The sequence below is a fragment of the Meleagris gallopavo genome, chromosome 2, assembly GCF_905368555.1.
Source record: "Meleagris gallopavo chromosome 2, MGAL_WU_HG_1.1, whole genome shotgun sequence".
Taxonomy (NCBI): Eukaryota; Metazoa; Chordata; class Aves; order Galliformes; family Phasianidae; genus Meleagris; species Meleagris gallopavo.
This window is the reverse complement of record NC_139405.1, coordinates 8,253,169-8,264,322: the sequence shown is the minus strand read 5'-3', so window position 1 is coordinate 8,264,322 and position 11,154 is coordinate 8,253,169. Positions and strand designations below refer to the sequence as shown.

The 11,154-nt window shown below is 50.0% G+C and overlaps 1 protein-coding gene across 1 annotated transcript; it reads left to right on the top strand.

Moving 5' to 3' along the window:
- The first annotated feature begins 877 nt into the window (after positions 1–877).
- Positions 878–10,362, top strand: LOC104909512 (uncharacterized). The gene is made up of 10 exons (XM_010706513.4): positions 878–973; positions 1,192–1,231; positions 2,185–4,410; positions 4,772–5,710; positions 6,139–6,204; positions 7,111–7,211; positions 7,900–7,964; positions 8,188–8,339; positions 8,413–8,565; positions 9,518–10,362. The coding sequence occupies exons 1-10, from the start codon at positions 878–880 to the stop codon at positions 9,838–9,840; spliced, it is 4,161 nt and encodes a 1,386-aa protein (XP_010704815.2). The 3' UTR covers positions 9,841–10,362.
- The last annotated feature ends 792 nt before the right edge of the window (positions 10,363–11,154 follow it).

Here is an 11,154-nt window from a genome sequence, read left to right as displayed (position 1 = left end):
CAAACCGCGTTAAATCCTCATGGCTTTATGTTAGGGTCTGGTGAGCCCACAGCTGCTGTAGGACTGAGGGATGGTGATGGGCAGAAAAGCTTAAAAAAAAAAAGAATGTATTTGTCACTGAACATCTGACAGCCTGTCAAGCTGTGACAACATAGAAGGAAGGATTTACTATTATTATTTATACTGAATTATGATTGACGTGTTAAAGGGTACGTTGTCAAAGCCATACATCAAGCAGCCTAATTGCCTTCTCTGTGTCGCCCCTAATGACAAGCTAGGCTACTGCTGCTGGAAGAGCTGCTGGCATCTGGTAATTTGCACACCATCACCTGGGCTGGTGCTTGCTGCCTTGCAGTGTGTAGGCAGGGAGAGGAGCCCTCCTTTCACTGAGCGCTGGGGGAATCACGGCATCCAGCCAAAGCTGGTTCAAATGTAATGGAAACACTCAATTGTACACCAGGGTGCTCTCCCCCAGTAACTTGAATTTATTTATTGTTATTGTTTTATGGAGAGTGAGGGGGAAAAGCAAGCCGGGTTCTGTCTCAAGGTCACACCATCAACATCAGCAATGCTTTAATTCCAATTCCAAGCACGACATGTTTTTTTGTTTGTTTGTTTGTTTGGAGGGTGAGCAGGATGGAGCCTGCTCACAAAAACAGGGAGGGCAGGAAGGATGCTGTGAGGCTAATGAACACAGCTGGTTCTCATTCATGACAAACTAATTGTTATTGGGGTACCTGGGCAATGTATGGGTGCATATATTGGCAAGAGGGTGGAGTAAGTGCTCCACCTGGGGGAAGCTTGCTGGGTTGTTTAAGGGAGGAAGTGGTACTTTAGGAGGCATTTGAGTCTGGTTTTAATGTTGTGAGCCTCTACCATGAAGCTTTGGGCCCTTCTGGTGTTCCTGCTCCTGGTGTCCTTGGTGTGGGGACCTGCATCAGGGCTGCTGAGTCCTGACTGTAGAGCTGTGGGGGTAAGTGAGGTGTGGGTACCCTGGCCACTCTGGGAGTGGTACTGCATCAGCCGTGGCCCTTATAGTATCAGTTGGGTGACGCTGCTGCTGTTGGAGGTGGGGAGTGCTGCTAGGAAAAATGAGGTGATGAAGGAAGTGGTGTCAGTGTTCCTTGGTCTCGGGCTGTGCTAGTGCAGACGCTGATGCTCTGGTCTGCAGTGAGGATGTTTTCTTCATAGGCATGCAAGTCCTACTCAGAACATCAGGATGCTAAAGCAGGTAAGACTTAATTCTCACGCTAATGTTTCTCTCTCTGTGCCACTCCTCTCTTTCCATTCTCAGTTTTGCTGGGCATGTCAAACTCTGGTGTGGGAAGCCTGGAGCAGTCACCTGCCTGTGGGATGGAAGAAGGGATGTAGAGCATTGGGATGGGAAGGCCTGAGGCAGGAGATTTGGCTGCAGCAAGCTGTCTTTAGGCAGCAATTAAAGCACAATCCAAATCATAATGGCCTTCCTGGAGGGCAAACTCACCGATGGCTTGTGGGCCTTCTAGCTTGAAGGTAGTATTTCTGGAAAATGCTGTTACTTCCCTACTAACTCAACCACAGTGGAGTGCTGATGTTTCTCACCCTGCTGAGAGGCTTCTTGCTTGGCTGAAGCCTTGAAGCAAGAATGAGATGTGCAGCCTTCAGGCCATCTATGCAAGTGTGTGAGTATCCATCCCCAGCTCCTGCTGCTCTTGCACTGTGTACTGTGGGTTCTGAGAGTGTGGAGCAGTTTCCATGGGATGTTTAAGGAGAGCAATTGCCAGCTGCTTTCTGGTTCCTGTATTGCTGGGCCATTACTGCCCTGCCTGCAATCAGCAGCGTGTGATGTGGTGCCAGGGCTTCTCCAGCTGCCCCAAGGTCCTGTGAAGGTGTACACGCTGGTGGGGTGAGAGCTGGTGGGAGGAGGTTTGGAGTGAGTTGTCAACAGGTATGTGTGGAAACATTCCTTGTTGGAGGGATGGCAGATTTGGGAGCATCCCAAGCTGGTGTGTGTGCTTGTACCCTTTGACCTCCTTCCCCTGACCCCCAGGGCCTGAGGCAGGCAGAGCAGCATGTTCTCCTGCTCATGGTGTTTCATGCACGTGGGAGATAGGAGAGCTTGAAGGCAATTTCTGGAAGGAAGGACTATTCCCTACCTGGCAGGTGGGGAAGAAGGAAAACTTGAGGTTATCTGTTGTTTTCCAGGGTCAGCATTTCCTTGGATATTGGCATATTTGCCCATGAGAAGCTGCCACAGAGTCTTGAGGGGCACATATGGGGAGTTTTCTCCTCCAGAGTATCGCAGTGATTCCGCGTTCAACTTGTGGTGTAACTGGACAATCTGGGCAGGCTCCAGGAAGCATATAATAATTTATATTCAAGGCTTTATCACACAGGAGGATTGTAACAAAAATAAAGACAAAATCCTCTTTGAAGGAGTTTCTTCGCTGGTGGAAAATGATGTAGTTTATGCTTGCTGGAAGAAGGAGATGCACGTTTTTGCCACCTTTGCTCAGGCTGTGCATGTTGTGTTGCTGAAAAGGTACTTGCCAAATTGCAGAGACACCCAGTTTAAAGGCAAGTTTTACGTCTTCCAGCACCAGGAACATGAATCTCCCTCTAGAGGTGCTTTGATTCCTGCAACTCTTGCTCCAAAGCCATCTAAGCAAGACAGTGTTTTCCAGCCTGGATGGACAGACCACCTTGGAGGCTCTGCAACCTTGATGCCGATGGGAAGTCCAGTAAAGCTTGTCCCATACCAAGGTGCGAGTCCACAGCTCCTGGGCATGCTAGCTACCTGTGTGCAGGGCTCTGAGCCACAGACAGGATCAAGACTCTGCCAGGAAGAGGAAGGCATAGCTGGGGATGCCCAGCAGTTGAGCTGCACCACCAGCAGATGTGTTGCTCCAGGTTTGGGTTATACACGTGAATTTTCCAGCATGCCTTTGGAAACACCTTTCTTTGGAGCCTTGCAAGTGGTGGAGCCTTTGTTGCAGCCCACAAGCATGAGCTGGGAGAACAGACAGTCTGTACTGCACCCCACCCTGAGGCTAGAACATTTGGGAGACCTCCAGTTTACCATTAAACCAACACGCACAATTCATGTGGACTTGAGTGCTGATTTACAGGCTTCTTCTCCTGGCAGAAGCATTGGTACCATTGGGTGCATTGGTACCACCGTGTCCCAGGGGCTGGGTTTAAGGAAGGACAGAAGCCATGCCCAGCTGAGCATCCCAGCTGACGGAGCAGCAGGCAGCAGTACTGTTGGCCTTGCAAGGGGCCTGATGCCCAGCCTGAGCAGCCCCTATGGTGTGGTGAGTGGGGACTGCTCACAGCTGCTGCCTGAGAGAGAGAGAAGCAGTTTTGAGGCTTTGCCTGTTACTCAGCTCAGGCTGGGAACAACCAACCTCGAGCATATGGAGCTCATGGATATCTTCCCCCTGGAGAGTTCCAGGGGTGGTGTTGAGGAGAAAGTGGTGCCACTTCCCACATCACCATGGGACATTCTCCTGGAGCATCCTCATTCATGTGACCAGAGCCATCCTGTCCTGCAGGCAGTCCCTGTGCACCCTGGGAGCCTTCCTGCAAGCACCCAAGCATGCATCTGTCCAGCTGCTGAGGAAACTTCTGCATCCTCATGGGACACACAAAGCTGCTGCTACCAGGGTGATACTGCCTCACAGACTTGGCTGGTGGCATCCCTTAGGTCAACAGGTCCAGAGCTTGCTTCCACAAGCAGGTTGGAAATAATCCCTGCACCAGTGTTCTCTTATTCTGACCTTGTTCCTGTGGGCTTTGGCTCTGCCAACATTGCCCTTGAAGGACTTCTTCCTTCAGGAGGACAGCCCATGTCCAGGGCTGTCCCCTCCCCACTGGCAGCATTAGGTTTGGATTCTGTCAGCCTCAGGAGAAGGGCAAGCATCTCACCAGGAGGGCAGGAGATGGCCTCACCATTGCCTCCTCACCATCCTTTGGCAGCCCCTGAAATGGATGTAGATGTGTCCCCTGGCTACCTTGGCCCTTGGGTGAGAGAGGGTGTGCTGGAAGAGGGTGGCCAGCAACAAGAAACCCCAGCTCCTGTGAGCGGTCCCTCTCCAGCCTCCATCCCAAGGCCTCGTGTGGGACCTCCTCGGGCCAAGGACACCCTGAGTTATGAGGTTACATCAGCTCCACTGCAATTAGGCATGGCCACTAGTGGCAAAATGATTTCTGCCTTGCTCCCTGGAGCAGTTAAAATGCAGAAAACCATGGAAACTCTGCAGGTGGGTGTGGGAGAGCAGAGAAATTCCTCCTTGCATGCTGCCCACTCTGATCCTCCAGCAGTCCAGTGGGGACAAACAGTGCCAAGAGGCCAGAAACTGTGGGAGGCTGCCAAAGGTCCTGCATCCAGACGTATGGAGATGCTAGGAGGACAGCCACAGAAGCACACTGGTAGGTCTCAAAATATTTCTTATTTTGATGTGAGCCATCTTTTGAAGCTGGAACTAATTGATGAGAGATACTCCTACCAACAGTTCCAGCCTGGCAAGTGTGGGCCTGGCTGCTGGTGGGGGGTGGGCTTCCAAAAATGTGATGGTCTTGGCTAAATCTCTTCTGGGAGCAAAAGCTCACAGTTCCAGCCCCCAGAGCAACTGGGTCCCTGGGCCCAGCTTCAATCCCAGAGCAGAGAGTTGACTCTGGGGGTTGAAACCACAGGGATTCTGCAGCAGTAGAGGATTTGGAACAGGTTATCTGTGTCCTGGGCTATACGCTGATCACTGATTACGCTTCCTTTCTGTTCATGACTTACCAGAGCTGGGACTGCCCTGGGTAATGGAGTACTTCCCTGTTAGGAGCTGCCACGTCATCTTTCAGGATGGGTTTGGGGTGTTCTACCTCCCACTGTACGGTGATGTCAAAGCCAACATCTGGTGCAACTGGACCATCTGGGCAGGGCCCCAGAAGCACATTGTCATCTACATTCAGGGGTTCCAGAGCAATGAAAGCTGTGGTAAGAACCAGGACAAGATCATTTTCCAAGGGGTCCTCTCACGTGTGGAAACTAAGCTCGTGTATGCCTGTCACAGCCGAGGTACTCTGATCTTTGCTTCGCAAGCTACTGCTGTCCACGTTTTACTGTTGTCAAGAAGTGGCCCCCTAAGCAGCAAATACAAACATTTTGAAGGACAGTATTATGTATTTGGAGACTATGAAGCTGTGAGTTCTTCAGGTGCTGCTGTAGCTCCCCAAGAGCCCCTCCAGGAAACCTCTAAGGGAGAGAGCTGGAGGACGGGGACAACACAAGGTTTGCTGTCCATGCTGAGAGCCTCCCTGAGCCCATCCACTCCACCTACTGCAGGCAAGATCCAGGCTGAGGTGGCAAGCTCAGAGGACAAGGGCCAACATCCCCCTGATCTTGTGGAAGATGTTTGGCTTGGTGCTGACCTGGGTGAGCGCAGTGAGCTGCAGAGTGAAAAAGAGATGGAAAGAAGCCTTACATATGGTGGCACTAAGGGGAGGGAACCCACTGAGGATGTGTTGGAGGCTCCATCGGGAGGAGGTGCTGGGTCTGAAGCTAAGCTGCCTGCCTTGGGGACTGCAGAGGGAGATGTAGAGCTGGTGCCTGCTCCAGTCAGCACAGCCTCACCCTACTCAACTGATGTCCCTGCCTCAGAGGCAATGCCCCAGGGTGACAAAGGTGTGCCTGCTGGAGATGTGCTGTCACCAGGAGAAGGACATGAAGATCTTTTTGGTAAGTTGTCTTCTAGGTTATCTGGGGCTGAACTGATGCTCAATGCTGTTCAATACCCATTTCTAGAGAAGCAGCACTCTGTAGAGGTCTTGTTTGAAGATAGTACTGTTTCCTTCAGTTGGTACCCAGTTCCTACCACATCCAAGATGTTGGAGGTGGAGAGGGCATAGAGTTACATGTTATTTCATGGGTATCTATGAGACAATGCTCCTCTTAACAGGGAGAGGCTGGCTCCTAATACCAGGGCTCTGAGTTACCTGAGGAGAAGCTGCCTTTCCTCCACAACTTACACCAGAATCAGGCTGTGTATGCCCATCTTGGTGTGAAACATTGCTGGTGCTCTTCTTGTGAACTGACACCTAATGTGTGTTTTGCCCCTTGTCAGGAGGCAGAAATCAGCAGCCTGTCTCTTTTCCTTGCTCTGACAGATCTGGCTTCAGTTCTGGCATCTCTGGAGAACGGTACAGCACTGCAGTCTCTGCACCACCCCGGAGGTAAGCAATGCAAAGTCTTGAGCACGTCTTAAAGCACAGCCCTAACCTTGGTGTGCTGGCTGGTGCTGTACATGGCCATCCTTTGCCCATCAACTTTACAAGAGAGTGGAGTGCACTCCTTACTGGTGACCATTTGGAAGGTACTTTGCACTTACCCTGGAGAAACCTGAGTTCATATGCTAAATCTGGTATAAATGTTGGGATGCCGGAGCTCTACTATTGCTGATGGTTGTTAAATCCTGTTTTTGTGTAGGAGTTCTATTCTTACTTAAATACACGCACACCATGTCTCAGGACTGTCTGGTTTCTCAGCTTTGCTTTTCAGACTAAGGAGAAGAAAAGCCTGTTTATGAGAGCATCAGTAATTAAGCAAAGTTGGGTTTGTATGGTAGAGCAAACCACAGCAATGGCTTGCAAAAAGGAATCAATACAGAAGGGGACTGATCTTTGAACAGAGGAGAGATTTATGGATGAATAGCCTTTAAACAACAGATTTCAGTAAGCGTATGTCAGCCTAGATTTAGCCAGCTGTTTGTGCTGATTCCAAATAGAGATGCGTCAGAGATGAAGGCTTCTAGGATATCACAAATTATGGTGGTACCTTTTAGGAAGATAATTGCTGAGGAAGTTTGAGTACAATTGAATGTACGCTAATGCTTTGTGTACTCTGTTCAGAGATCAATTCCAGGATTCCACACTGAGCATTAGCTAAGATTTCTCTGCTTTTGTCAACAACTTGTTCTGCCTGATGCATGATGCCTGGAAACGCTCACATGTCACTTGACAGGATTTCCTTGTAGCAGTTCTGCTGTCGCTGACATCCTGGGCTAACTCACTTAAGCCTGTTTGTGGACTTACTTTTGCTCAGAGCTTTCTTTTTTCTTTTCTTTTTTTCTTTTTTTGTAGATGTGCTATTTGAAGTAATGACTGAAATCAAACACGAGGACTGGATCACTCCTGGTGGCAGTGAGCTCAGAAGGGATCTCCTAGAATCTATAAGAAGCCATGTAAGCCTGGGCATGGGCATAGGAAGGAAAAGCAAATGCTATATCCCAAAAACTCAGCTGCTAGAGATCACGTTGTGCTCTTCATCCCAGGGATTTTCTGTTAACATCACATGATGAGCCAGCATTTGAGTTGCTTGTGCTGGTCAAAATCCAAGGCCTAATGCTGATGCCCTGCAGGGTGCCTGTTCACAGTGATGATGTTTAGGTGCAGAAAGGCACTGCAGAAACAGATGTGACCAGCCAAAGGTTCTAACTTCTCTCTAGAAAGAGGGCGGCTCAAACACCAAGTCTAGGCAGGGTTAGATTTGTGTGCTCTCAAGTCTTGCTTTCTGGGATGCAGCCTACAGTGGGTGTAGAGCTCACCCTGCTGCCTGGTCCATAAAGCTGCCTCTCACACCCTGGATGGCACCCAGCCCATCCACTCTTTCTCATCTAAATGCTTATCCTGGGGTTTCTGTTGCTTTTCCTAAATTATCTTATCTGTTTGTGGGAGCTGAGCTAAAGTTCAGCAGATAGGAGGCATTAGTGTCCTAGAGAAAAGGCTCCCAGCACAGGGTTATGGGACATCTAACATGTCCTGAGTGGTTTGTGAAAGAGAAGAGCAGGACAGGAGGGAGAAAAGTAGTGGTTTGCTGTTGTATTCTGTGCCCACCAAATATCAAATCAACACTGGTTACTTGTCTTGCAGATCCAGCAGAACCTGAAACTCTCTGCCAACAGAGTCAGTGAAATAAAGTTAAAGGAAGCCAAAAGGTATGGTTGTTGGTATGCCACCTTCTTGATAGGCATCTTTATTACCTGTGGTGCTCCTTGGATATTGGCTTCTTTCTCCTCCAGTAAAGCTGTCTCGTTACAAATTCTCTTTGCAAAAGCCTGCAGCACTGTGACCATCTGCTAATGAGTGGAAAGGGCTGTTGCAGCAGTGCTTGGCCATAGTGCCTTCTTCCTGCCTCACCCTGGGCTCTTCCTGCCGCAGGACAAGCAATGCCAGCCTGCTGCTCACCTTCTGGCTACACCTGAAGCCAGAGGAGAGAAATATGTCCCTGCTGCTGCGCTCCCAGCTGGGAGAGCTGCTTGGTGCTTCAGTGGGAGCGGGGAAGCTGCAACTCATCTCGCTGCTGGTAGAAGGTGGGTACTCTGGGCTGGCAGCAGGGCCCTTTCGTGCTGAGCCTGATGTGACTTGGCACCTGTTTCCCATCAGATGTGAATGAGTGCAGCTCGGGGGTCAGCCTGTGTGGGGAGGAGGCAGAGTGCTTCAATGGTGTGGGCACCTACCTGTGTCGCTGCAAGAAGGGCTACGAGGATCGTTCTCCCACCAAGTCTGGCACCCTTTGCATCCGTACTCCTCAGTCAGGTAGATGACACAGTAATGTTCTCATACTTCTGCATGTCTCATGGTGATGGTTCTGAGGAGGGTGTATGATCGTGTATGCGATGTTAGTACAAACAATGCATATATGAGTCTCTTGTGCAGCAACCTCAGCAACCATTGGCTCATCAGAGTGCTTCAATTTAGCTGTTCTTGCCATGTGCGGCTCTTAACTGAAATCCAAACAGCCAGGTCTTCGCTATTGCGCATTACATCTTGTGCTTAAAAGTGGCTCTGGAACTGGCACCATGGTTCTAGGAAGGGGGAAGATTTGTGTCTTTGCAAGGCAATTCCCAGATAGCTGTTCTTGTAGAGGGGAAAAAAACAAACAAAAACCAAGCACTTCATGCTCTGGCTTCAGGAGATTTTCAGGGTTTGTTCTCAGATGTGTGTGGGTTGGAGGCCAACATGGTCCCTTCTGAAGCTGGGTATCTAGGTCAGGAGGTCAGCCTTGTACTGGGAGGACAAATAGTCTTCTCCTTGTCCTCCTTGTGCAGGCTCTAGAGGCATCTACTTTCAGAGGTGAGCCTAAATGAGCATCCAAAGGGTGACCTGCATCAGTTAACTGCATCAGTTTAAAATACTGCTGCTTGTTTAATATAATTAAGCACATCCCCTCCCATAAGCTCCTGAAAGCTGAGTGTGAGCTTGCAGTCTAATTGCGTTTCTCATTTGTTCTCTCAGCTCCAAATTCATTGACATGCTGCACCATCAAAGCCTATCCAGACTGGTTAGGTATAGCATTATGTTAATGTTTTATAAATGCATATTTATCTTTGGGGTCCCTGTGTGCCTGGAGGGGAATGGCAGCAGGTTACCCAGCCTCCATGCAAGTTCAGCAATGGCCCTGTTGGGGAACCCCCATCTCCTGTGGCTGGGTGGTAGTTTGGGAGGGGTGCACTGCCAACCCCAACTCAGGCCTTGGCTCTTCTAACAGGGTTGGGCTTCCTGCTCCGTCATGCTGACATCCTAGTGGGGGCAGCCATCACAGGCAGCCTGGCGCTGCTGGTGGCTGCTGGAGCCCTGTGCTGGGCAAAATGGCGGAGACGGCATCTGGGCAGGGCCCCGGGGCCTGAGGAGCCACCAGAGCGGGCTGTGGAGGAGCCACCAGTGATAGAACTGCGGGACCTGGGAGACTGCCTGCGCCTCGACCCCTTCCAGCTGAAGCTGAGGGCAAGGCCCCCTGAGTGGCTATGGGGGGCTCGGGCACACTCTGGCCAGACCTATAGAGTCTTCCTGGAGCAGTCACCCCCACTCTAGGGTGGCCCTCATTACCTGTGCGGTCAGTGCTGGCTGTATAGGATCTCCTTGTTTTTTATGGCCCACCATTCTCCCCCAGCCTTTCTCGTTTTTGTCACTTATTGTATTTTTAAATGCTTGTTCCCCTTTGGAACCAAATGCTCTCTGTATTCTCTCCCCCTTACCCTGATTGAGGTTTGTGCAGAACTGTTAGCATGTAATAATTAAATACTTTTTTCTTTTTTTTTTTTAAGAAAATAAATGTTTCAGTGCTTAATTTGGGAAATTAAAGATTAGCCTTGCACCTGTGCTCAGGTACGCTGCTTTCCTCTGCCCATCATGCAGAGCCCCGTGGGAGCCAGGGCAAGTCTGCAGCCACGTTAGAGCCTCAGCCTCTTGCAGCCTGGTTGAGGAACATCCCAGGCCCTGACTTCAAGCCCTGGAGATGCTACTGGCCTTCCTGAGGCATGGATACAGCACTTTATGATGCTTATGTGAATCTTGATTGCTGAGATGCCAGCTGCAAAGAGCACCATCACTCTATCCTCCTGGCTGGCAGTACGGTGCAGTTGTATCCTGGGCTTGTAACTTCCTTATCTTTCCTTGCCAGGAATTCTAAAAAGTAATTTTAATAACCTTTTTTTCATTTTGGGAAGTGCGTAAGTGGCATGGTGGCAAACCTCCCACTGGAGGGCACTGTCGGCTACTGAAAATCTAGCGCAGGATCCTCTGACCAGCTGAGCTGGCCCAGAGCTGGGACTGCCAGATGTAGGACACAGTTGCAGGGGGCCTCGGTGCAGCCTCTGGGCCATCTCTTTGTATTTGTTGACCCATTCTCACTGAGGTGTTCTGTGGATATGGAGGCTGAAGGATGTGTGCTCCAATCACAGTCTCATCCAAAAGCTGGGGTGCTGGTGGGACCCCTGCCTGCGCAATGAAGTCCTCAGCCCCAGCTGATTTTAGCGCTCTTTGGCACTGTCTGGGTTTGGTTAACAACAGGCAGAGATACAAAGAGCTCTCAAATATGTTTTGCTTGTTGCTTCCTTTGCAGTACGTATGGGCAATCAGTAAACCACGTGTAAAACACTCAGTGAAAGCAAGTATGTTGTGAATAGCAGAGAATTGAATGCTAGCATCTCCCTGGGAAGCAGATAAGTGTGTGTAATTTTCCATCATAAAGAAGGAAACCATCAACGTGTCTGTATTTGCACAGTGTGTGCTTGTGTTCCCTGCTGAGGCCGAAGAATGCAGCAGGGGCAAAATTAATATTGCACTTGCTGTTGGGAAATGAACTTTCTCAGCCTCATGAGAAATTGGGCAGTAAAAACTGGGAAA

Coding starts and splice junctions, on each gene's coding strand:
- LOC104909512 (XM_010706513.4), top strand. CDS start 878: ATGAAGCTTTGGGCCCTTCTGGTGTTCCTGCTCCTGGTGTCCTTGGTG. Junction 8,340..8,412: donor CATCTCGCTGCTGGTAGAAG/GTGGGTACTCTG, acceptor GTTTCCCATCAG/ATGTGAATGAGTGCAGCTCG. Junction 8,566..9,517: donor CATCCGTACTCCTCAGTCAG/GTAGATGACACA, acceptor CTCTTCTAACAG/GGTTGGGCTTCCTGCTCCGT.